Genomic DNA, 25,796 nt, shown 5'->3' on the forward strand with positions numbered 1-25,796 from the left:
GCACATAAAATATTTTAGGACACTATTTGTTTCAGAATCTTTTTTTCTTCATTTCCCTTCTCTAAAAACTGGTGCGTCTTATGGTCCGGAGCGTCTTATGGTCCGAAAAATACGGTACGCCGAAAGCAGTTTGGCTCAGTGGATAGAGCGTCGGCTTGCGGACTGAAAGTTTCCAGGTTCGATTCCGGTCAAGGGCATGTACCTTGGTTGCAGGCACATCCCCAGTAGGGGGTGTGCAGGAGGCAGTTGGTAGATGTTTCTTTCTCATCGATGTTTCTGGCTCTCTATCCCTCTCTCTTCCTCTCTTTAAAAAAAAAAAAATCAATAAAATATATTTAAAAGAAAAAAAAAGTAAAATTGTTAGGTTACAGAATATGTACTTGTTTAACTTAATAAGAAACTGCTAAATCACCTTAACTGGTTTGGCTCAGTGGATAGAGCTTCGGCCTGTGGACTCAAGGGTCCTAGGCTCGATTTCAGACAAGGGCATGTACCTTGGTTGCGGGCACATACCCAGTAGGGAGTGTGCAGGAGGCAGCTGGTAGATGTTTCTTTCTCATTGATGTTTCTGGCTCTCTATCCCTCTCTCTTCCTCTCTATAAAAAAAATCAATAAAATATATTTTAAAAAAACAAACAAAAAAACTGCTAAACCTTTCCCACAGCAGATTTACCAATTTACATTTCCTCTTGCAATGAATCAGAGTTTCAGTTTCTCTATATCCTTGTCAACATTTGGTGTTCTAAGCCTTTTTAATTTTAGGCACTTTAATAGTTATGATATTGGTTTTAACTTGCATTTCCTTGATTACTAGTGAAATTGAACACACTTTCTAATGTTTTCTCTCTTATGAAATCCTCACTTAAGTCTTTTTTCCATCTTCTAATTGGTTATCTTTCTAATATATGCTTTAAAGAAAAATAAGAGATTCTAGTTTATAGAACAGATATTAAGCCAATTTCAGAATTTCCAATTTTGTGCCACTTGAAAGATTACAAGTATGTGTGAGAGTTTAACCCTTCCACTTTGCTTCGTACCTTCTTAGAGGAAAAACTCTTACTACACCTGTTAGCACTAGATATATACATTCTGAAACTCTAGTGGGGTAGTGTTCTCATCCACGTCGCTAATGGCAAAAAAAAAAAAAAAAAACCCAAAAAAACTTGGTGTCTGTAGGCTGTCTCTTGTTTGAGATGTTCCATCTGGGAAGTCCTTTATTATCTACCTGAAGTGGCTTTGCGGTAGGTAGCTTTTGCTATAGATGGCCTGCCAGAGAATTTTGGTAGGTAAATTCACTTTAGATCAGCTGCACCAAGCACATTTATAAATTAATACTGTTTGTGATGTCTTCGCTACATTTGGTGCATTTCTTCTGTGTTTGGAAATTCTTGCTCTACATTGGCAGTGAAAAGCATGTTTTCTAGTGTTTACCTCAGTGGTTTTCATCTGATTCAAATGTTAAATTTTCATTCATGCCTTTGGAACCAAACTGTTTAAACAGCAACTATCTTTCAGTAAAATCTGAATGTATGATACTGCCATAGCTCTATGAGAGAGTGGATGAAAAGGGGGCTCTGCAATCATTCTGACTGAAAGTAACCTCACAGGGTGATCTGATCATAAATTCCTACCTGGGCAAATGATGGTAGATAGTCATGTCCCAGGGCTATAAAAAGGTTTACTTTTGTCCAGATTATCCTTGTCGTATGTGCAAGTCACAATGAAATATTTTTTTTTGGGGGGGGGGGATCCATTCATATAGCTTTTATTACAATATATTTTAATAATTGTTGTATTTTTATTATTGTTAACTAACTGTGCCAAATGTATAATTTGAGTTTTATCATAAGTATGTGTGTAAGGGAAAAAAGTATATGTGAGTTCTGTACTATCCATGGTTTGGAATGTATTTCCCAAAGATACTTTTATTTTCCTTGCAAGGACCGTGAGCTCTAATCTCTACATAGGATCCTACAAAAGCAATTTTTTTTAAAGTATATTTTTTATTGATTTTTTTACAGAGAGGAAGGGAGAGAGATAGAGAGCTAGCAACGTCGATGAGAGAGAAACATCAACCAGCTGCCTTTTGCACATCCCCCACCGGGGATGTGTCCGCAACCAATGTACATGCCCTTGACCGGAATCGAACTCGGGACCTTTCAGTCTACAGACCGACGCTCTACCACTGAGCCAAACCAGTTTCGGCCTGCAAAAGCAATTTAAATAAGCTTCTTTATTGTAAAGGAGGGGTTGGCCTGTTTATTGTCTGTACTATAGAAATTGTATTAGTTTGCTTAGGATACCAAAAAAAAAAATACCAAAAATTGGGTGGCTTAAAAAACAGATGAATTTTTTCACAGTTCTAGGAGCTGCAAAGTTCATCAAGGTTCTGGCAGGATTTAGTGATAGTTCTCTTCCTGGCTTGCAGATGGCTACCTTTTCTCTGTGCCTTCAAGTGCCTTTTCCTTTGTGTTAACTAAGGAACATTCAAACCTGTGAAGAATTTTTGTGAGTTTATTTTTTGCCAAACTGTCAACCAATGCCAGGAAGCAGAATCTCAATGGATTGAAATAATGCCTCAGAGAATGGCAGTTTTGCACCTTGTTTTATACATTAGGATCAAAGAGAAGATGTGTGTAATATGAAATCCATTGGTGATAGTTTAGGGAGGTGAGAGAAAGTAAAGGGGTGATCTCTGGCATTGGATAAAAAGTAAAGTGAGTTCAGGATAGTTAACAGTCAACAATTAACAATTAACATGGTAACAATAACAATGAGGATTTATGGTCCTTCCGTTGTCCCCTCGCCCCCCCCCCCCCCTGGTGCATTGGTTGTCTCTGAGGGGTCTAGAAACAAGAAAGTTATCCTGATGTTACATGCAGTCCAACTTCCAACTCTCCCTTCTAGAACAATTCAGTTCTGGACCAAGTTGTTCTCAGAGAAAATGTTTCCGTTGTTAACCAAAAAGCATCTCTTAGATAACAAAGGAGAGAATGTGTTTGTTGGCGACAATTAGCACAATTTTAAAACATAAAGAGGCCATTCAGGGTGCTAATGTTGCTAAGAGTGCTCACAAGACATCATAGGCAATTGAATAGGTAAAAAAACTGCTGTTGATTGGACAAGCATAAAGCAGCAGTGATAGCAGTTAGCCCGTGTGGTAGCATTTCATAATATGAAAAAATCATTTAAGGTTAGTAGGGAGTGGTTTGATAAATTAAAAAAAAGAAGTGTTTGTTTCTAGATTAAACGGTACATTAAACATGTATATAAGAAATCATTGGGGGGTGTGTGTCTGGAACAGATTAATTCAACTTACATGATTTCTAATGGGGGCAGGAAGGGAGGAATGATTCAGTTTTCAAACAAATCACTTCTCCAACAGCCTTTCCGGAATGTATTAAGTTGGAGAACTAAGGTTCCATTATATGTTATCATAGATATAAAAAGACAATAATAAACAGGCTCAGTTAAGATAAAGATTGGCCCTTGTCAGGGAAGACACTGGCCTAGGACATGACTACCCCTCATAAACTGCTTTTAGTTAAAAAACAAAAACAAAAAACCCACATTTTTATTTCAGACCATCCTTTATGGTTATTTTAGGATTCTGCATTTGTAAGACTGCCTCACAGGCCTCCTGTGAGCTTTACAAGTTTAGTATGTGTCCCCTTTTTGTCTGTACCTGTGTGCCTAAAGCCAGAGCAAGAGAGTAAGCTTTTAAGCTCTAGTGTTTCTTATAATCTTATCCAATCATGACTTCACCCTTATGACCTCATTTAACCATAACTACTTCCCGACTCTAAATACAGTCTCTCTGGGGGTTAGGGTGTCAACATATGAATTTTGAGAGATGTGTATGTTCAATCTATAACATTTTAACCCTGGCCCTCCAAAATGAATGTCCACAGTGCATCAGAAATACATTCTATCCCAACAGCCCCCAAATCAGAACTTAACATATCAAATTCCATTAGATGTCTCAAAAATAACCCTCTTTGGCCCACTGGGGAGGCAGTGTACTCCCATGGCTCTGTGGGGCAGTCATGCCCCCAGGCACTGGGCCATCACCTTGCTCTTAAGGCACGGGGTGGTGGCATTCTGGTTCTCCATCCTCAAACCAAGGAGACCCCACCTTTTGAAACCAGTCCTGCCTTCTGGGCCTGTGATCAGAGTGGCAGCCCTGCTATCTCTGAATCAGCTTTGCAGTCCAGCTTCCCTTTTCTTGAAGGATATCTCTTGTTTGTGCTAGGTAACTAGGTCCCATCTGTAGAATTCCAGAAGTCTTGATAGCCCCCCCCCTTTTTTTTTTTCTGTTTCATATAGTAACAGCTGGAAGTGTTTCTGCTGGTATAATACAATCTTTATTCCTGGCTTCTGTGAGATGATTGATTAAATTGATGGCTCACATCCATACTGATCTCCTTATCAAATAGTTTTTCCGCCACACCTTTAGTGTTCTCTTCAGAATAAACTTTGTCTTTTTGTAGTATAAATAGGCTGAGCATTTTCCAAATCTTCAAGTTCTGTGTCTCTTTCCTGTCAGTAAGGAGAAAACAATTCTTTGACACTTTGCTTAGAAATATTCTTAAATATTCAATTTCATCACACAAAGGTTCAGTCCACTTGGCCACTTTTTTAACAAAGATCTCCAGTTTCCAGTAACATATTTCTCATTTCTGTCTGAGAACTCCTCAGAATGGCCTTTGATGTCCATATTTCTACCAACGGGCTCTTTACAGCAATATAAGTCTTTTCTGGCATGTACCTCAAAACTCCTCCAATCTATATCCATTACACAGTTCTAAACCACATCCACATCCACATTGGTTATAGCAGCAGCCATTTCTCAATACAAAACTTGGTTTTAGCTTGGGCTGCCACACAAAATATCAATTGACTTTTTTACAAAGAAGAAGGGAGAGAGATAGTCAGAAACATCGACGAGAGAGAAACATCGGTCAGCCGCCTCCTGCATGCCCCCCACTTGGGGATATGCCTGCAACCAACCCAATGTACGTGCCCTTGACCGGAATCGAACCCGGGACCCCTCAGTCCACAGGCCAACGGCCCATCCACTGAGCCAAACCGGCTTCGGCCTCCTTTTCTTCTTGAAGTAGCAGTCTACTTTTTTACTGCCATGCATTTTCAGTTCTTTCCATTACTGGTAGAGTGAACTATCTGAATTTTATTATGTCCTGTTTTCTTTTTGCCTGGAGTTTCTATATGAATTATATTTGACTGTATCCCTTACTGTCATGACAGAACAGAATTCTCTATTACTTGGTCAATGAATGCCTCTCTAAACTTATTATTTACTATTCCCTGCCTTATTTCTTTTGTTATAGTACTATACAAGTCTCTAAGTTCTATATGTGTAGAAACAAACTGCTATCTCTGCTTGGTATGACCTTGTCCCTTTTGCTTGGATTAGTCTTTAACATTTTATCTAATCATCTTTTCTGGCCAGAAGTCTTTCTTTTCTTTTAGCATGGACTAAAAATATCATTTCTGTGTCTCCTTTGTGATCATTGTGCTGACTTCATAGCATTAAAGAGTGTTTATTTTTCTGTCTTTGTAGACAGAGGTTGATTGTTCTATTCAATGAAAAAAGTCATCAATGCCTAAAAGGAAATAATGGCTCAGTAATCATTTTTTAATAGTGAATATCTAAAATATTTAGGTTGTTAGAATCATCTATTAATAGATTACATTATCTGTAAATGGTGACAAAAATTTAATCTAAATTTAGGATTATCCTCCACTTAGGTGCATGCTTAAGGACTACAAACAATATAATTTATATCTCAAAGGAATGAGTACATTGCTGCTGAAAACATATTAATGCCAGAACCTAATACCATTTAATTTACCTGCTAATTTGAAATACTTGTTGCCTCTTTCTTGCCCCTGCTTGAAATTTGTATATATAATCTGTTGTTTGAAGATAGTGGGTCAAGAATTTTCATATTTATTTTCTAGATTAGATTTTTAAATATTAGAATTATGTCTACGTTGATCTACACTTGGGTTTGTTTGGCTTATCTGGGGAGAGAAGTAATGGTTACCAAATTTTATTAGGAACAGGACTTAAAAAAAAAGATTAAAAAATATATTTTTTTATTGAGTTTTTACAGAGAGGAAGAGAGAGGGATAGAAAGCTAGAAACATCAATGAGAGAAACATCGATCAGCTGCTTCCTTCACCCTCCCCCACTGTGGACGTGCCCACAACCAAGGCATATGCACTTGATCGAATCCGGGACCTTTTCTAGTCCGCAGGCCAACGCTCAATCCACTGAGTCAAACCGGTTTCGGCAAAAAAAAAAAAAAGATTTTTTGAGAGATTTCTTTTCTGGTTTCTTATCCATCTTCTATTTCTGAATTGCAGTTACAGATGTAGAGCTGAAGCGACTGAAGGATGCCTTCAAGAGGACCTGTGGACTCTCATATTACATGGGCCAACACTGCTTTATCAAGGAAGTGCTTGGTGATGGAGTGCCTCCAAAAGTTGCTGAGGTAATCTCTGTGTTCTAGGTGTTCCTTTGAGATAGTTACCCACCAGCCTGAGTTTTTGAAGGGCCTCTTGGTCTTAACAAACTTAAAATTCCCCTTTATTTTTCTTGCTGAGTAGTTAAGTTTTAGATGTCAATATGACTATGTTCTTAGAGGTGCAATACTGCAGAGGTGCAATTCTGCTTCTTTTGTATTTCTGAGCTTTACTAGCCACTGACTTTGTGGATGATATTGTTCTAGTAATGATATTGAAGATATTTATAACCTCTTTTGTTTTATGATGAGTATTCTAGTTGACCTTGTGATTTAATAAAATAAAATTCAGCTGTTGACACAATATTTGTTACACACTGATAATAAATAGTTGAGTTAGGTTTTGATTTTCCCATTTCTTATAGAGTTATATAGTATTTACTTAATAGTTGAGTAGTATAGTGTTTAGGTCAATATAAGCTACCAGTGGCTGTAGATAAAGGCACCAACTGGCATGAATTTAGGAAGAGCTTGCTTAGAGCATGCTGGGCTCTTAGTTTGAAAGATAAGGTCAAACTAATAATGGTATTTTACTGTAGCTTGCCTAGGTGAGACAATTTTTGACTGTCATGGAAGTTCTCAGAAATTCTTGCTTACTACAACTTTTACATTTAAGAAATAGGAATGATATACCACTATATCAAATTTTTCTCCATCTGAAAACCTAAGAAAATAAGTTTTAAAACCAAAATGCTTATTAATGAGATGAGGAAGATGTAATTAAACACATGTAAGGGAAAATGTATACATCTATTTTTGATTAAAGTTTTACACAATGTTGGTGCCAAGAAATACTAATTCATTGTTTACTTCTCTTCTTAATTGTGTTTTCCTTACCCCCATTTGATTCCTTGCACATAGATGCACAATATTACTAGTGGCCCATGCACATTAAAAGGGGGACCAGAGTCAAGTCCCCACCCACACACATCTGCCTCAAAATCATGTGAGACCCAGACCTGCGCCTCCCACCCCCATTGGGCTAGATCCAGACCCAGGCAGTCCCGCCTTTGTCAAGCCCCGCTGGGCAGGGGGTATAGACTCAGGTCCCCTGGCCCAGCGCTAGGATGGGGGGTGTGGCCTGAGGTCCCCCAAATGGGGTGGGGGTGTTCCTTGGGATCCCCGGTCAAGCCCCGCCATGTGGGGGACACAGCCTGAGATCCCCTGGCCTGGTGCCAAGGCAGGAGGCATGACCTGAGGTCCCCTGTCAAGCCCCACAGGGGTGGAGGAGGGTGTAGCCTCAGGTCCCTGCTGATTGCTCATTAAAGCTCCTTAAAGGAACTTGGCCTCAGCTGTGGGTGCAGCCATCTTTGTGATGGAGTGGTGGTCAATTAGCATATTCCCTCTATTAGATAGGATGTGAGATATAATTTTTGTTATTTGGCTTTATGAATAGTTTCTTTTTTTATTTTATTTTATTTTATTTTATTTTTTTCTTTAATATATTTTATTAATTTTGTACAGAGAGGAAGGGAGAGAGACAGAGAGCCAGAAACATCGATGAGAGAGAGTCATCGATCAGCTGCCTCTTGCACACCCCCCACCGGGGACATGCCCGCAACCAAGGCACATGCCCCCGACCGGAACCGAACCCGGGACCCTCCAGTCCCCAAGCCGACGCTCCATCCATTGAGCCAAACCGGTCCCGGCAGAATAGTTTCTTTTTTTAATTGGAAAAGTGATATTTCTTGTTATCAAATAAGTTCAAGTTCTAATTGTGGATTTTTGTAGAACTTTTTTCCTTGGTTATTGTGCCTTTAAGAGAAAAACTAGCTATTAAAGCTATTATTAGGGAGAAAGTATTATTTAGAATACATTTAATGTAAAAATTTTTTCCTAAAAATTTTTTCTGTAATACATTTATTCCAATACGATGAAGATACTTTCTTTCTAAATTTTTTAAAATATATTTTATTGATTTTATACAGAGATGAAGGAAGAGAGATAGAGAGTTAGAAACACTGATGAGAGAGAAACATCAATCAGCTGCCTCCTGCACATCCCTCATTGGGGATGTGCCCACAACCAAGGCACATGCCCCTGACTGGAATCAAACCTGGGACCTTTCAGTCCACAGGTCGATGCTCTATCCAATGAGCCAAACCAGTTTCGGCAAAATATATTTTTATTGATTTCAGAGAGGAAGAAAGAGGGAGAGACAGATAGAAGCATCACTGATGAGAGAGAATCATTGATTGGCTGCCTCCTGCATGCCACCCCCGTCTCCTCCCCCCCAATGGGGATCGAGCCTGCAACCCAGGCATTGCCTTTGACCAGAATCGAACCTGAGACCCTTCAGTCCTCAGGCCAACACTGTATCTACCGAGCCAAACTGGCTAGGTCAGGATTATTTTTTTAATCTTTAGGAACCACATTAAGACCACATGAGCCTATTTATTTGAAAGATAATAGAATATTTATTTATTATTCTTGAATTCCAAAGAGATACTGCCTGAACTGTTTGATTATCATTAGTCTGTTCCACATTAGGTCATTTGAGAGCATCAGGCTATAATGGTCAAGGTTGTTATTTTTATCCTCCTCTCAATAATTTCAACTGAACCCCAAACTGGCAATAACATAGTTATCTCTATATATAAAAGGCTAAGTGACCAATCCTCTGACCATCCAACTGGCCGGCCAGCTGGTACATATGACATGCACTGGCAATTTAAAAATAAACATTGACTCGTGCATGCATGATACATATAAAGCTCTCACTGGCACCAATCGCACACATGTATTTCGGATCTGTCATTGTTGATTGTGAATTTGGTTGACACTTCTATTATAGAGAAATATTAAAATATTTCTTCTAATTAATTTCCTTTCAATGTGCATGAATCTATGCACCAGGCCACTAGTGTATAATAACATAGTTTGCAGATGTTTCAAGAGGTACAATTCGGTTATTTGAAACCAAACCTTTCCCTTAGAGATATTATGTCACTGTGATAGACTTTGATTATTGTTTATTATATGCTAGTTACTTTATTAGCTGCTTTGCCAAGTATATAATTTAGTACTTTGAACAACCACATGTAGCTAGTTTATCTGTTAATTGGGATGTTAACTTAGAACACTTAGGTAAATTTATTTTCCTAATGAGTTCACAAATTTTTATCTGACAACTTAAGTTATATGACATTTGTCATATGTAAGTACTGATGTTACTATCATTTTATCATTGAGGAAAAGATACTGAGGCTTAAGGAAGTTAGGTTACTTACTCAAGTATTAAAGCTAATGAGCAAGTCCATGTATCCAAATCCATACTAGCTACTGTTCTATGTTGCTTCCGACTGATGATGATAATAACTAACATTTATGGAGTTAATTTGCCAGGTATCTGGATCTATGATAAACCTTTTATATAATTTATGTCATGTAAATCTCACCACACCATGTATGTCATGTAAATCTCACCACACTATTTTTATTAATCCTCATTTTCTGGCTTTCGAAATGGGGGTGGAACTAGAAGCCACAAAGGATTTTGGCACAGTATCATGATCCCAAATTTTTGTTGTCTCTACTGGAATCCCCATTGGAAATCTGCTACCTCCCATAGATGGAATTCAGCTATTTGAATTGGGAAACTGGAACCTTCCCTCGTAGGCATTTAAATAAGTTCTTTCCCCCTGCTGCTTCCTAACCATAGTTACCGTAATATGCATACTGGTTAATCCCATGCTGTTCTCTAGATTGAATTAGATTAGTGAACAGTAGGAGAATACTTTATTCTTGAGTCATTACCATGCAGCATGAAATTCTATTAACTTATGCAAAAAGATTATAGCTTTGTTGCCTAAAATTTCCAAGCTCAATTCTGTTCTTTTATATTTACTATATATAAACTAAATTTTTAAGAAACTCTAAATACATTACATTTCATCTTTTCACCTTTAGCCAAGTGTCCATCCTGAGATGAGTTTGATTCTATATAGTTACCTATTTTATTAGCCATCCCTCCAACTTTATTTTTACAAAATTAATACATGTGCCTTCTATATCATAACTCTAGTCAATGACTTAAAATGCTTAGGACGAGGTGCTACTAGTATTTGTAAGTAACAGTCTGTACCTTGGCCATAGTATTGTGGCTGGCTGGAGATATGGAACCCTAGAAAGAAACAGGTGGTGTGGAAGTCTCAGAGATATATGAAGAGGAAAGAATCAGGGGTAGTTAGGCTCACTCATGGGCATTTCTAACAGAACCAAGATTGAAAGCACAGAATATACACACTAAAATTCTGAGGATTAGGAAGATTAGGTTATCACTGGGAGGCAGTAAGGTGGATTCAACAAAGAAGATTCGGTCAAGGTTCTCCAGTGCTACAAGCCAGCCTTTGCATGCTGAATATCTGGAAAAACTAAAGCTGGGTTGGTTCTCCAACCCAGCTTTGTTTGTATAAAACATTTAACTTTGTGATTGAAATATGGATGTTTTGTATAGGACAGCAGAGACTGAACTAAGTAGTATTTTTTGTGTGTGTGTGTGTTTGTTTTTTTCTGGAGCTGAACACAACTAAGGTCTAGATGTTATCTGTAGTCTGACTGAAACTATTCTGTCTCTGTGGTCAATAGACCTGATGCTTTGTTCCTGGATTATTTAATGTGGACCAGAATGTCATTGTACCAAGGATTTAATGATTAAGGGAGTGACTGGGCAATGAAGAAGGCAAGTGGGTCTGGATGCTGGATGAGGCCAGTTTGAATCAAAAGGAAAGAAAAAAGGTCATATTAAAGAAATGAAGTTTCTGCGTAGTTACACAGTTAGAGAATGTCAGTCTTTCAAATCAAAATGATGTGTATACATTTTATAGAAGTTGAAGGAAGTTCTGTAATCCCATAGAATCTTTATCACATTATTGGGACTGTTGAAAGACCTTATCTTTCTGGACTTTTCTAAGGACTGCAAAGAAACAGAATAAATACTTAGGGTATGAGCCAATGGCATATATATTTGAGATTAGATATAGTATATTCTTGGCTCAGTGTAATAACAAGGTGGTAAAGAAGAAGGGGGAGAAACTTACCATTTCACTAAAGTTTACCAGGGCCTTGTTTGGAGATGGAGACAATATTTGTTTAAGGTGTTACCAGCCTCAGATTCCTCAACATCTTAAGATTGGCTTTATGATTTTCTCCTAGGTGATTTACTGTTCTTTTGGTGGAACATCAAAGGGACTACATTTCAATAATTTAATAGTTGGACTTGTTCTTCTTACAAGAGGCAAAGATGAAGAGAAAGCAAAATGTAAGTACTTTTATTATCTCAAAATGATAATATAGATGGGCACAGAATTATTTTAGCTCATTTTTTAAAATTGATTTGAGAGAGACAGAAATTGCTTTGTTGTTTCACTTATGTATTCACTGGTGGTTTCTTGTATGTGCTCTGACTGGGGAGCAAACCTACAAACTTGGCATATCAGGCTTACATTGTAGCCAAGTGAGCTAGCCAGTTAGGGCCTTACCTCAAATTTCTGATGATAAGCAAAGGATTTAAATTGATATTTCTCTGAAGAAGATAACAAGTGTCCAAGAACCACTTGAAAAAATGCTTAGCAGCCCGGCCAGCGTGGGTCAGTGGTTGAGCATCGACCTATGAACCAGGAGGTCACGGTTCCATTCCCGGTCATGGCACATGCCCTGGCTGTGGGCTCCATCCCCAGTGCAGGGCACGCAGGAGGCAGCTGATCAGTGATTCTCATCATTGATGTTTCTATCTCTCTCCCTTTCTTTCTGAAATGGGTAAAAATATATTTTTAAAAAATGAAAAAGGCTCAACATAATTAGTATTTAGGGAAATGTAATCAAAATTACAATGAGACAACAAGTCACACCCACTAGAATGACTAAAATTAAGAAACATAGCCCTGGCCAGTGTTCTCAGTGGTAGATTTTCTCTCTCATTGATGTGTCTAGCTTTCTATCCCTCTCCCTTCCTCTTGGTAAAAAAAATCAATAAAGTATATTTTAAAAAATAAAATAAAATAAAATAAAACTGTGTGGCTAAAGGGGCAACTATATTCATTAAAAAAAAAGTACACGAATGTTCATAGCATCAGTGGTTGCAGTAATTTATACTCTCATTACCAGTGTATAAGAGCTTCAGTTTTTCCCACCTTATTGCTAACTCTTTATTTTCACACCTAAACATTTTTGCAAATTTGGTATGTTTGAAAGTATATCACATTGCTGGGTAGTTGGTTGTTTTTTTTGTTTTGTTTTGTTTTTTATTAATCCTCATCTGAGGATATTTTCCCATTGATTATTAGAGACTGCTAATGGGAGGGGAGAGATACAGAGACAGAGAAACATTGATGTGAGAGAAACACATAGATGGATTACTCCCATAAGTTCCCTGACCAGAGCTGGGGGTGCAGCCTGCAATGGAGGTCCATGCCCTTGACCGGAATTATACCATGGCTGATGCTCTATCCACTGAGCCAGACTGGTTAGGGCTCACATTTCTGTTTTAATTTGAATTGCTGGATTGTTTTGATGAATAAATAAATTTATGTCTTCATAAAGTACTTGGCACTAATAATCACTAAGTAATTATTATCTTTTTCTTTCCTCCCTACTTCCACCAGGGTATATTTGATCTGTGATAAGATTAATTTATTTTTCCTTTCTCTTAGACATCTTTAGTCTTTTTGCAAGTGAATCTGGAAGCTATGTTACACGGGAAGAAATGGAAAGAATGCTCCATGGTGTGGATGGTAAAGTCCCAGATACACTTAGGAAATGTTTCTCAGAGGTATATTTAAAGTTTTACATTTTATCCCTACCTATTGACTATGAGTATTAACTGTTGTATAATGAGTTTAGCTATGATGAATAAATATTTATGTGCAGCATATTCTTAACATTCTTTTAATTTAACAGTTGATGTTTCAACTATGTTTTGTGCTTAAAGATTCATGGTACTTATTTCTGCTGCATATGTGAATCTGAAACCCAGTTTTACTGTAAAGGCAGCTGTCTATACCATGGTATAGTGAAATACACTCCCATATTCTCACACCAACACACACATTCTTGCACTGTGATCCTGCAGGAACCTGAGCTTGCTTGTAGGGGTGTCGAACTCAATCAGAGAAGGGGCCAAAATCTAAAATCCAGCCTAAATCGCGGGCCGAATGGTTTACTGAACAGTCATAAACTGTCATTGTGATGGAAACGCAGCGGAGTGCAGTGATGACAGCGCGGTGCGGGCCACATTGCAAGGCCTGGCGGGACGGATTTGGCCCGCGGGCCTTGTGTTTGACACATGTACATTATAGTGCCATTGCTTTTCATCATGGACATATAGGTATATCATTCATTTGCCTCGATCCATTCTGTATTGTTATGACCAATCAGGGCCTATTTACTATTTATGTTATTACTTATTTGATTTGCATTGTGCAATAGTTGGGTTTACAAAATTTGTCATTTTTTTCTCTTTTCATAATTTTTCTATTTTCCTTGTATAAAACTAAACATTACAAAATGTGTATCTTTCAGAGAATATTCCCTTTTTTTTCAGGGGTCTACTAATATGGGAAAAGTCCCTAGAGATGGTGGAGTAAAAAAACACACACCCTTTTACAAGTTTCTGAATCTTTCCTGTAGCACTCACTGCTGTATGATTTCTTATGATTGGCTCTTTGACTTACTTTCATTTCACAGAGATGACAGTCCTTCACTGCTCTTGGTTTTATTCAGGCAGTTTTTATGCAGTTTAGTCAACTTCCTAACTATATAGACATTGATTGTCAATACTGCAGGCAGATATATATATATATGGTTCTGATATCTCTTTGGCCTCTCTTAAGCTTTTCACCACTCTGGCTTTGAGCTTCCTCTTTGTTGATAGCACTTGGAGATTTCCCTTTTTTGCTTTTGAGCTTGGCTGTGCCGTTTTTGTTAGTGGTTATGGTGTAACATTTTACTCAGTATTTCTATGTATAATATTTGGTGCAAAGGATTAGCCTCTTGCATTTTTGGTTCTGACATATTGATTGGAAGTTGCTGTGATAGTCTTTTAATATTTCAAGACAAACTGGCTAGCTCTGTGTCTTGCCCCCCAATAATAAACATTTGCTGGTCAGAAAAAAAAATGCAATCTAATCTTTTCAGGCTTGATTAGTTGGATTTTTTTTTTCAGAGATGTCAATTGTATTAATACTGTGCTCATTTGGGAGAAAAAATGTGTATATTTTTTATTTTAATAAGGTTTACAAAGACGTTCCCATTTTATATATAGAAATTAAGTGTGGTTATCACCTAGTTCTCTCAAATTTAAGCACAAAAGCAAGTGTGTGTGTGTGTGTGTGTGTGTGTGTGTGTATATATATATATATATATATATATATTTTAGATGATAATTAGTGCTATAGGAAAATATAAAATAGTCCTGGCCAGTTTAGCTTGGTGGTTAGAGCATCAGCCCTCAGACCAAAGAGTCAAGGTATTTGATTTCCGGTCAAGGGCAAGGGCAGATTATCTCAGCTGCAGGTTCTATCTCTGGCAACCAATGAATGTTTCTCCAACATAGATGCTTCTCTCTGTGTCTCTCTCTACCTCCCTCCCTCCTTTCTTCCTTTTCCTCCCTCCCTCCCTCTTTCTCTTCTTGTTTTCCTCTTTCTTCTTTCCCCTTTTTCTCCTCTCTTCCTCTCTTTCAGAAAAAAAAATCAATGGAAAAATATTCTCGGGTAAGGAAAAAAAGAATTAGGGAGAGAGGTGGTGATAGGGAGGAGGTAGCTGAATATCAGTATTTTGTATGAATAGTAGGAAAGACTTGCTAGATAAAGTGACATTTGAACAAAAAATTTAAAGGAAGTGAGAGATAAAACCAGATATTGGGGGGGGGGGGCACTTTCCACTAAGAGAAATAGCTAAGGCCCTGAATTCGGAGTGTGCTTAACATGAATAAGGAGCTACAAAGAGGCCAATTTAGCTGGAATGTAGTGTGCAGGCTATCTTGTAGGAAATGAATTTACAGAGGTTGGAGGAGGAGTGGATGGAGTTAGGGGTACTATATGTGACCCTGTAGGACAGTGTGAGTTTTTTTACTTCACCCTTAGTGAGATGGAAACCATAGAGAATTTTGAGCAGATGACTACATGAGTTGTGTGTGTGTTTTAATATATTTTATTGATTTTTTACAGAGAGGATGGGAGAGAGAGAGATAGAAACATCGATGAGAGAGGTACATCAATCAGCTGCCTCCTGCACACCTCCTACTGGAGATATGCTTGCAACCAAGGTACATGCCCTTGACTGGAATCGAACCTGGGACCTTTCAGTCCACAGGCTGACACTCTATCCACTGAGCCAAACCGGTTTTGGCATGTTTTTGTTTTTTTAAATATGATCATTTTAGCTTTTATGTTTAGGATAGGCTGGACAGAGTCCAATTGAGATATCTGAATGACCCAAGTAAGAGGTAATGGCCATTTAGATCGTATGTGGTAGTGAGGTGATAAGTTTTTAGATTTAGATTCTATATTTATTTTGAAGGCGAAGTTGACAAGATCTTTTTTAATTGATTATGGGCTGTGATAGAAAGAGAAGAGAATGACTAAGGTGTACGCCTAATTTAGTAAATTAATTATCATTAACTGAAATGGTTAAGACTACTAGAGAGGGAGGTTTGGGGCATAATTAAATTTGAGAATCATATTAGACATTCAAGTGGAGTTGTCAGCTTTCCTTTTGACATAATAGGTTGGAGTCCAAGGAAAAGGATTTATGGGCTTATAGATAGAAAACAAATCGGAAGACTGAATCATATATTCCAATGTTTAGAAATTGGCAAGATGAAGAGGAATTCAAAACAGGAGCCTGTGGGGAGACCCAAGAGTGAATAATGTCCTGGAAGCCAAGTGATAAAAAATGTTTTAAGAGGAAGGAGTGTTCAGCTAAGTCAAATAAACTGAAAGGTCAGATGAGTTGACTTCTGATCACTGAGAACTGATCATTAGATTTGAAGGGTAGCTCATTGTTGTAGGTCCTGTGAAATAAAAAAAAAATCACTGGAGTTGGGTTACTAGAAGGCATGTGCTTATAAGAGGAAATTGTGATAGGGAGAAGCTTAAAATTGCATTTTTGAGAAGAGCAATGGTTATTTTAAGAAAATTATAAGACTGGTAGGAAATATCTGGGATAGTGTTTTATGAAGGACAAGCGCTTTGGAAGAGGGAAGATCAAAGAAATGAAAGGTCAAGGTATTGAAACATTCATATGTAAGGCTATATAAATCATTAGATACTTAGATAAAAACTCAACATTATAAATGGGCTAATTTTATCTGATTCAGCTATTTGATGTATTTACCTGCTATAATTTCTGAATAATGTATCTGATGATTGTATCCAAGACCCTAGCTTTTCAAATAACCATGTTTTGGTATCAGTTTTCTTAGAATAGTCTTATTTTTAAATCTTCCAAAATGTTTTGTGTGTTTTTGCACTCCTAAAAACAACCCCCAAACTGTAAAAAGTACTATAGCTAAAAAATACAGACCTAACACCTAGATTTCAGAGACATGGAATCATGGAATGGGTCTCTGCTTTTTCTGTCTTGGCTTTATTAGCCTTGATAAATAATGTTATAAAGGAAATCTACATAGGAGTTGTATTGTTTTTTTCTTACTGTATATATATTTTAAAGTAAAAATTCATATTTTTTATTTGTTTGGTTTTTACTTATTTAATTTTTTTTTTTAATCCTAACTTGAGGATATTTTCCCATTGATTTTTTTTGAGAGAGTAGAAGGGAGTGGGAGAGATAGAGAGAAAAACATCTATGTGAGAGAGACACAACTATTGGTTGTCGCCTGCACCCATCCCAACCAGGGCCAGGCAACCGAGGTATATGCCCTTGACCATAATCAAACCCAAGACCCTTCAGTTTTCGAGTCAAGGCTCTATCCACTGAGCCAAACTGGCTAGGGCTCCATCATAGTTCTTTTAGGTTATAAGTTATTTGAATCCCTTAATATTTCCTGAGTGTCATTCCTGATTATATTTCCCTGAGTGAGCTGAGTCTCCCTTTTTCTCATAGCAACATCTGGTCCTCTCTCAACCTAAGTCTTGTCTTCCATAGAGATTGATTTGCATAGCTATGTGATGTTTTTTCCCAGCCTGCATACTTTTTCCCCCCAGAGATTTAACAAGGCAAAGAAGTCTTAGCAAGGAAAGAAAGCAAAGAAATATAAATCTACTTGTTTCTTTTTTATATTCTAGTTGACTTGTGAATACATGTTTTCATTGATGCCTTCTGATTGAGGACTCTGGGAAAGTTGTTTTTAATTTGCCAACAAAACTTAAAAGAGCACTTAAATTTCATATGTGTTTAATTAAAATATGCTAATTTAGATTGAGGTGCTAAAGAAGAGGGGTAAGTTAAGTAAAAATTGGGTTTATTAAATATTAAAAGAAATGCAGTTTACTGATTTTAGGATATATAATACCTTAGCAAATAAAATATGACTTAGTAGTAGTAATGCACTGCTTTAATGAGTTGATGAAATAAGTTGCAATTTGCATATAGATTTCGAGTAAATGGAAGTTCTGAAGTACAATTGTTTTTGAAAACACCTTGATTTCCAAGATTATAAGATAATTTATTTAGATAATTCTTCCTTTGTAGATTAATGTCAACTAATTGCAGATTTCAAGTTGTGCATGTTCCAAGAAAGATACTTTAAATTTTGACTAAACTATGTTTTTTCTTTCCTAATCATAGGGTGAAAAGGTAAACTATGAAAAGTTTAGAAATTGGCTTCTTGTAAACAAAGATGCTTTTACTTTCTCTCGTTGGCTACTGTCTGGAGGTGTATATGTGACCCTCACTGATGATAGTGATACTCCCACTTTTTACCAAACTCTGGCTGGAGTCACACATTGTAAGTAATGACATTTTATTGTTTTCTGATCACTTTTTAATGCAATTGCCTATAAAGAAGAAATTCATATTGTCAGTTTTTTCTTTTAGAATGTAATAAAATGAAATGCTTGACTGCTGGATGTCCCACCAGGATTGGGCCTAAACAGTTAGTCGGACATCCCTCTCACAATCCAGTACTGCTGGCTTCCAACTCCTTGCCTGCCTGCCTTCCTGATTGCCCCTAACTGCTTCTACCTGCCAGCCTGATCACCCCTAACCACTCCAGGCAGCCTATATGTGATCAGGCTGGCAGGTATCAGGTCTAGTAATAATTAATGTCGTTTTTAAACATTCGTTTAAAATCTTGCTTGGCGTTGACTTGTATTGACATAACCTTCAAACACGTGGTATCTACAGAACGTGTGAAGTGCAATTAACAAGTTTTGCTTGAAAAAGTTTGTGTTTGGTTTGGTTTTTGTTGCAAAACTAGGGCTAAGAAGATGGCGGATAGAGAGCATATTCGGCACTGCATGCTTTACGAGTTCCAATTAGGAAGAAAAGCAAGTGAGGCTGCAAAAAACATCTGTAGTACTCTTGGTCAAGATGCAGTTAGCGCCAGAAAATGCCAGCGTTGGTTTGAGAAATTTCGCGAGGGAAATTTTTCGTTAGATGACAAGAGTGGTCGAGGCCGTGTGTCCAATTTTGATCAAGAAGCTCTTCAAGCCGGGACCGGTTTAGCTCAATGGATAGAGCGTTGGCTTGGGGACTGAAGGGACCCGGGTTCGATTCCGGTCAAGGGCATGTACCTTGGTTGCGGGCATATCCTCAGTAGGGGGTGTGCAAGAGGCAACTGATCGATGACTCTCTCATCGATGTTTCTAACTCTCTATCTCTCTCCCTTCCTCTCTGTACAAAATCAATAAAATATATTAAAAAAAAGAAAAAGAAAAAAAAGAAGCTCTTCAAGCTCTTTTGGTGCAAAATCCTCAAATTACCCAACAAGAGCTTGCGACAACTTTAAATTGTTCACAAAAAACAATTTCCAATCAATTGCGTGCACTTGGCAAAGTCCAAAAGTTTGGAAAATGGGTTCCTCATGAGTTGACCGACAACAACCGTAATCAGAGTCACAATTTGCAGTTCGCTCCTCTCTCGTCAAAACAGTTTGCCGTTTTTAGAGCAAATTGTTACCGGAGATGAACAATGGGTGCTGTATGTTAATTTGAAAAGGCGGCCTCAATGGTTGGACAAAAATGAGGCTCCGCAGCCCACGCCAAAACCTGACTTGCATGCGAAAAAAGTGATGTTGTATGTTTGGTGGAATTTTAAAGGAATTCTTCATTATGAACTTTTACCATCTAACCAAACCATTACAAGTGCAGTGTATAGTGCCCAATTGGAAAGGTTAGCCCAAGCTTTAAGAGAAAAAGAACCCGCGCTGATTAATCGGAAGGGCATAATTCTTCACCACGATAACGCACGACCGCATACTGCAAGAATCACTGCTGAAAAACTGCGCCAGTTGGAATGGGAAGTTCTACCTCAACCTGCATATTCTCCTGATATTGCCCCTTCTGATTACCATTTGTTTCGTTCTTTGCAAAACTTTCTTCTTGGAAAAAAATTTAATAATGAAGAATGCCTCAAAAACGCATTGACCGAATTTTTTGCATCAAAATCACAAGAATTTTACAACAGAGGGATTAAAATGCTTTCTGAGCGTTGGGCACAAGTAGTAGAAAACAACGGCAACTATATTGATTAAATTTTGTTGTATTGTTTAAATAAATTCGATTTAAAAAAGTATTAGAAAACAACATTAATTATTACTAGACCTAATAGAAGCAGTTAGGCCCCATCCTGGTGGGACATCCAGCAGTCAGACATTCCTTGAGGGGTTCCAGATTGGAGAGGGTGCAGGCTGAGTTTAGGGACACACACACCTCTGTGCACGAATTTCGTGCACTGAGCCTCTAGTATAGAATAAGTGCTTTACAATGAATATGTGTCCTCTTGGATTATTGAAAACATATTTGGCTTGTGAATGTCAGTGAGTTTCACCCACTGTTTCTAGAGACTAATTGTTTTGGGAGCAGACAATTTCTAACAAAAGGCTGTAGACCAGTGCAAAAATGAATTCTTCTACATCTGTGGAAAGTTTTTCTTGCTAGTTTGTTTTCTTTTATAATTTATAAAAATGAACTATCATAGAATAAACTAGTTCAGCAGAAACTCAATTTGCTACTGGCTTCAGCAAATGGCTACTTTCTTAGTGTGCCTTTCTATGAGAACATTATCACAAAATCAGAATTATTGCTAAACATCTTATAGAAATTCTGGCAGGTTTACATTCTGATGACTAATTTATCATTTATAAACTCTCAGTTTTTGTCTAAGCAGTTCCCTACTGGCATCTTTGTAGGCTCTTCGACTCAAAGCATATTTGCTACTTTATACTTTTCAAATAATGTTTCAGGAAAGTGGAAACCTGTGATAAAAATAGAGACTGTTATTAACTAATTTATAAGTAGACAGAAAATATTTATTTTACTGCATCAGTGACTATTTAAATTTGTGTAATGAGCCAAGTTATCCAGGAAATATAAATGGGTTACAATATTTCACTTGTAAGTAATATTTGTCAGAATGCAGGTGCCTTTAATTATTTTGCACATATAATTATAAAGTGAAATTTGAAGTCACAGTAAATTGAACATATTGCCATAATTTAATCAAATTTTATTCTCTTTTGTAAATCACAAATGAAATTGAGGAGCTATTTGTATTCAATATAGAGTTAGAATAATTAACTGATTTGACTTACACAAGATTTTAGATTTTGTCATGGCAAGTACATTTTCAGAACTGCAAGTTTCAAACTATTATAATCTTACCTTTTATTTAAATTTAAGAAATTGAATTAGAATTTTTGCCCAAAGTTCAAGTTTTTATGCTTGAATAGATCTTTACCAAATGTTTATCAAGATGGTTATATTTGTCTATCATAATTTGCTATTTAAATACCTAAGATTAGTTTTCTAAGAAATTTTTTTGGTCAAGTATAGACTGTTTTTAATGACAAGTCAATTTTTAAAGCCATTTATAGTGGAGAGAGACATAGACAATGTTTGCAATAGTGCTGAACTTATTTAAAAAAAATTTTTTATTGATTTCAGAGCAGAAGGTAGAGGGAGAGGGAGAGAAATAACAAAGATTAGAGAGAATCATTGATTGGCTGCCTCCTGCCCACCCATTACTGGGGATCGAGCTTGTAACCCTGCCATATGCCCTGACCAGGAATCAAACTGACCTTCTGTTTCATAGGTCGATGCTCTACCATTGAGCCACACCTGCCAGGCAATGCTGAACATCTTGATGATGATGTTCAGGATCAGAGAACATACAGATAGGCATAAATGTGTTCTATATAACTAAATGTTTGAAATAGGTTGGAACAGGTATTAATTCATTCTCTTTTTTTCATATATGAGAGAATAGTCTAAGACCAAACCCTAGTATTTGGCTTTTTCTTGGCATACCCTTTCCCTATATGTTTTTGCAGTTATTTAGCTCCACATATTGTTGGAGTTTGGAGACACAGACTATAAATTCAAAATGTAATTCATTTTACATACTTAGACCAGTGTTTCCATCCCCTGTTATTGAACATGAATAGTCTTAGCCAAATACAATCTGGCAGCTCTCTTCTTGAGTTTGAAGGCTCATCCTTTAGATGCTAACCTTTGAAATGCCTATATTCTGCCTAGTTCTAGGTTGAAATGCCTGTCATCTTTTTTTGTCACTCCCTGAAAAATAAAGTTCTTTTTTGTTTTTTGTCTTTTATGTTGGGTCCATGGTATAGGTCCTTGTATAAGTTATTCTTGTGTTTGAATTATAAGAGAACACACAATTTTGTTTGTTTTTCTGTCCTATTATTTATTACATGTCTACAGACTTTTTGTAAATACTCTTTTGCCTCTGCAAGACTCCAGGGTCTAGTTGTTCATGTGCTCCCTGAGAACCCTGGGTCTCTTCCCTCATTGTACTTTCCACATTAGATTAAAATGACCTATTTTTATTTTTATTTTTATTTTTATTAGAATCTAAACATAGTTGTTTCGTTCGCAATCATATCTATAGTTTTTGTCAGACACATAATAATAATATGCTCTTATTACATATTTGCAGAATATTAAATGATTTTTTATTATAGTTCCTGTACTTTTGCTCCCTCTTTACCCGCCCCCCTCCCCCCCAAATACTTTGCTCTGTGGAAGGTTCCAATTTACCACATGCAGATTGGGTACTTTCTAGAGGAGGCACTATACTCTGTGTACATTATCTTATTTCATCTTTCATTTCTTCTCCATTCTGAAAATGAGGCAACCAAGACTATGAGAAGTTAAATTTCCTGAAGAACAAACGACCAATAGTTGTCAAAATTAGAATGTTTGAATCCCAAAGTGCATGCTTATTACTGTTTTAGGACCTAAAGACAGTTAATTGACATACAGTCATTTTATTCTTTAATCTTTTATTAATAGCTTGTAATTGCAGATAAAAAGATTTGGTTATGTGGCAGTTGTGGTGGTTGTTGAGCCATTGTCTTCAGATTGCAGAGAATCTTGCAGATCCATTTTTCCAGTTTCTTTTTCCCTTGCGATACTCACAAATGATTTTTTTTTAATATATATTTTATTGATTTTTCACAGAGAGGAATTGAGAGGGATAGAGAGTTAGAAACGTGGATTAGATAGAAACATCGACCAGCTGCCTCTTGCACACCCCCTACTGGGGATGTTCCCACAACCAAGGTACATGCCCTTGACCGGAATCGAACCTGGGACCTTTCAGTCCACAGGCCGACGCTCTATCCACTGAGCCAAACTGGTCCTGGCACAAATGATTATTTTTTATTTCTCTTCAATAATTAATTTCATTTGATCCAGGCAAGATCATTGAATGATTGTCCTTTACCTACAGTGAAATAAATAATAGAATAACTATGATTTTTAAGAACTATATTTTAATAACAGAGTTAATTTTCCTTAATGTTTATCATATTTTTTCATAGAATTTAGCTATATACTAAGAAAGAGTTTTTGAAGTTTTCATAAAATATATCATAAGAGTCAATAAGCCTGCTACCTCAGTGATTCCTTGTAGTAATAGAAACTGGATTCTCAGGTAATTAATATAGTATTTTGGGCTAATTTTAGGGCCATATAACTAATTTTGATAATTTTTCTTTTTCATATCTAATTCAAATTTACATTGTCTCTATTTTAGCATTTATTATCTCAACTAAAAATATGTATATTATTGTATTCCCTTGTCACATTTTAGTTTGTAGTGTTAAAAACTTTGAATACGAAGAAAGTACTTTAGTGATTCTTACCCATAAGCCACTAGTACATCTGCATGTCCCTCCTTGTTTATCCTCTTATTTTGTTGTAAATTATGTAAGGCTTACAGCTATTTTAAGTACCTCTTAGAAAGTCATTGATTTTGAGAAAGTTATTTCCTCAAAAATGTTGAGCAACTGTTGACTGTTTGAAAACACTTGGACATTTTGCCTGGCTTTTTAAAAAATAGAATAAAATTCTGACATTAAAAAAGAGTTTTTTTCTGCAGCTGGAGCCTCTGACAAGGTGGGACTTGAGTAGGATGGCCCAGTGTGCAGGCCAAGAACTGTTTAGAATGTTAGGAATATTATATGCTGCGGTTGTGAACCAGAAAATAGTATACCTATAGATAGGTAATAAATTGATTCCTATATAGTTTATATATACTAGAGGCCCAGTGCACGAAATTTATGCATGGGGCTGTGTCCCTCAGCCCAGCCTGCACCCTCTTCAATCTAGGACCCTTTGGGGGGTGTCTGACTACTGGTTTAGGCCCAATCCCTATGGAATCCCTGTGGGATCGGGCCTAAATCAGCAGTCAGACATCCCTCTCACAATCTGGGACTTCTGGCTCCTAGCCACTCGCCTGCCTGATTGCCCCTAACCTCTTCTGCCTGCCAGCCTGATCACCCTCTAACTGCTCCTCTGCTGGCCTGATTGATGCCTAACTGCTCCCCTGCCAGCCTGATCGCCCCCAACTGCCCTCCCCTGCCGGCCTGGTAGCACCTAACTGCTCTCCCCTGCAGACCTGGTACCCCCCCCCCCCCAACTTCCCTTCCCTGCAGGCCTACTTGCCCCCAACTGCCCTCCCATACTGGACTGATCGCCCACAACTGCACTTCACTGCCGGCCATATTGTGGCAGCATGAGGTCTACACGCAAGAGCACGAGGACCACCTCTGCTTTTATCAGTGTAGATGTTTTAGGTGTAGTTTTATGAATTGCAAATAGAGCAACTACTGCAATTATTACCTCTTTAAGTGAAAATAAGGTTAGCTGCCTTCCCTCTTCTCAGAAGTGTTCAGCTGTCAATTCATTCAAAGTGTTTGAGTAATAATAATATAGTACATATCATTTACCATAGTTTGTTTTTGGCAGATATTTAATTAATGAACTGCAGTCTGTAACCCAAAATGAATAGTTAATGTGAGTTTAAAAGGGAACTCTAAAGCATGGTTTTAATAGTAACTGGGACCAATCTGATCATTTTTCCCCTTTAAGTATGTTTTACTTGTCTTCCAACATTTCTACTTCAGTAAAGAAATTGTGTTTTTTAAGGAGATTAAGGTAAAAAATTGAGGTGCAATTGGGGTGATTTTTCTGTTCTAATTTAGTGTATTTTGTAAACATCAATTAATCAGAAATACTTTAGTACCTTGAAGAGGGGGAAAGCACATATAAACTATAACCATGGTTAGATTTTTAAAAATCTGTAGTTTTAAAAAAGCATACCTTCTGTTGAGTGAGGAAATAAAAATGTTCATGTTTTCATGATGCTCCTATAACTTGTCACATCATAAATCCTCTAACTGTGCTATCATTATTGAGGTTGTTACTTATAATATCTTTTATTGTACTCTTTTTCATTTCCTTAATATTTTTCATTTAATAAATATTGACTTTGTAAATAGTAACCAAATTGACAGGATGAATCAGACATGGATTCTGCTCTTAGAATGTTTATAATAGAGAGAATATGTATGTGGATAGAGATTTAAATCCCAGATAGAGATTGAAACTGATAAAAAATAAGTACAGATAAAAAAGGTATGGGAACCCAAAAAGAAAAGTTTCAGTTATTTATTCTATATATTGGATTTAATCAATCTACTAAATGGGCAATTGCAAAAGTAATTTTTTATTTTAAAACCTCTTTTATGTTTATTTGAATTTACTTTTTATGCTATTTTAGATAAAATGTATTTGTGTTTCAGAATTTTGTTTTAGATAGATTTTT

General features: G+C 37.0%; 1 protein-coding gene across 4 annotated transcripts in view; it reads left to right on the top strand.

Annotated features, from left to right (window-relative positions):
- The window catches only part of USP32 (ubiquitin specific peptidase 32), a 109,865-nt gene that overhangs the window by 27,184 nt on the left and 56,885 nt on the right, over positions 1-25,796 (top strand). For all 4 annotated transcript variants that reach the window (XM_045586405.1, XM_045586404.1, XM_036450826.2 and 1 more), the window contains exons 2-5: positions 6,391-6,518; positions 11,703-11,808; positions 13,199-13,317; positions 18,294-18,453. In XM_045586405.1, coding sequence (XP_045442361.1) covers positions 6,391-6,518; positions 11,703-11,808; positions 13,199-13,317; positions 18,294-18,453 — 513 coding nt within the window. The remainder of the gene's footprint in view (positions 1-6,390; positions 6,519-11,702; positions 11,809-13,198; positions 13,318-18,293; positions 18,454-25,796) is intronic.

This window comes from Pipistrellus kuhlii, unplaced genomic scaffold (genome assembly GCF_014108245.1).
Source record: "Pipistrellus kuhlii isolate mPipKuh1 unplaced genomic scaffold, mPipKuh1.p scaffold_m20_p_22, whole genome shotgun sequence".
NCBI lineage: Eukaryota > Metazoa > Chordata > Mammalia > Chiroptera > Vespertilionidae > Pipistrellus > Pipistrellus kuhlii.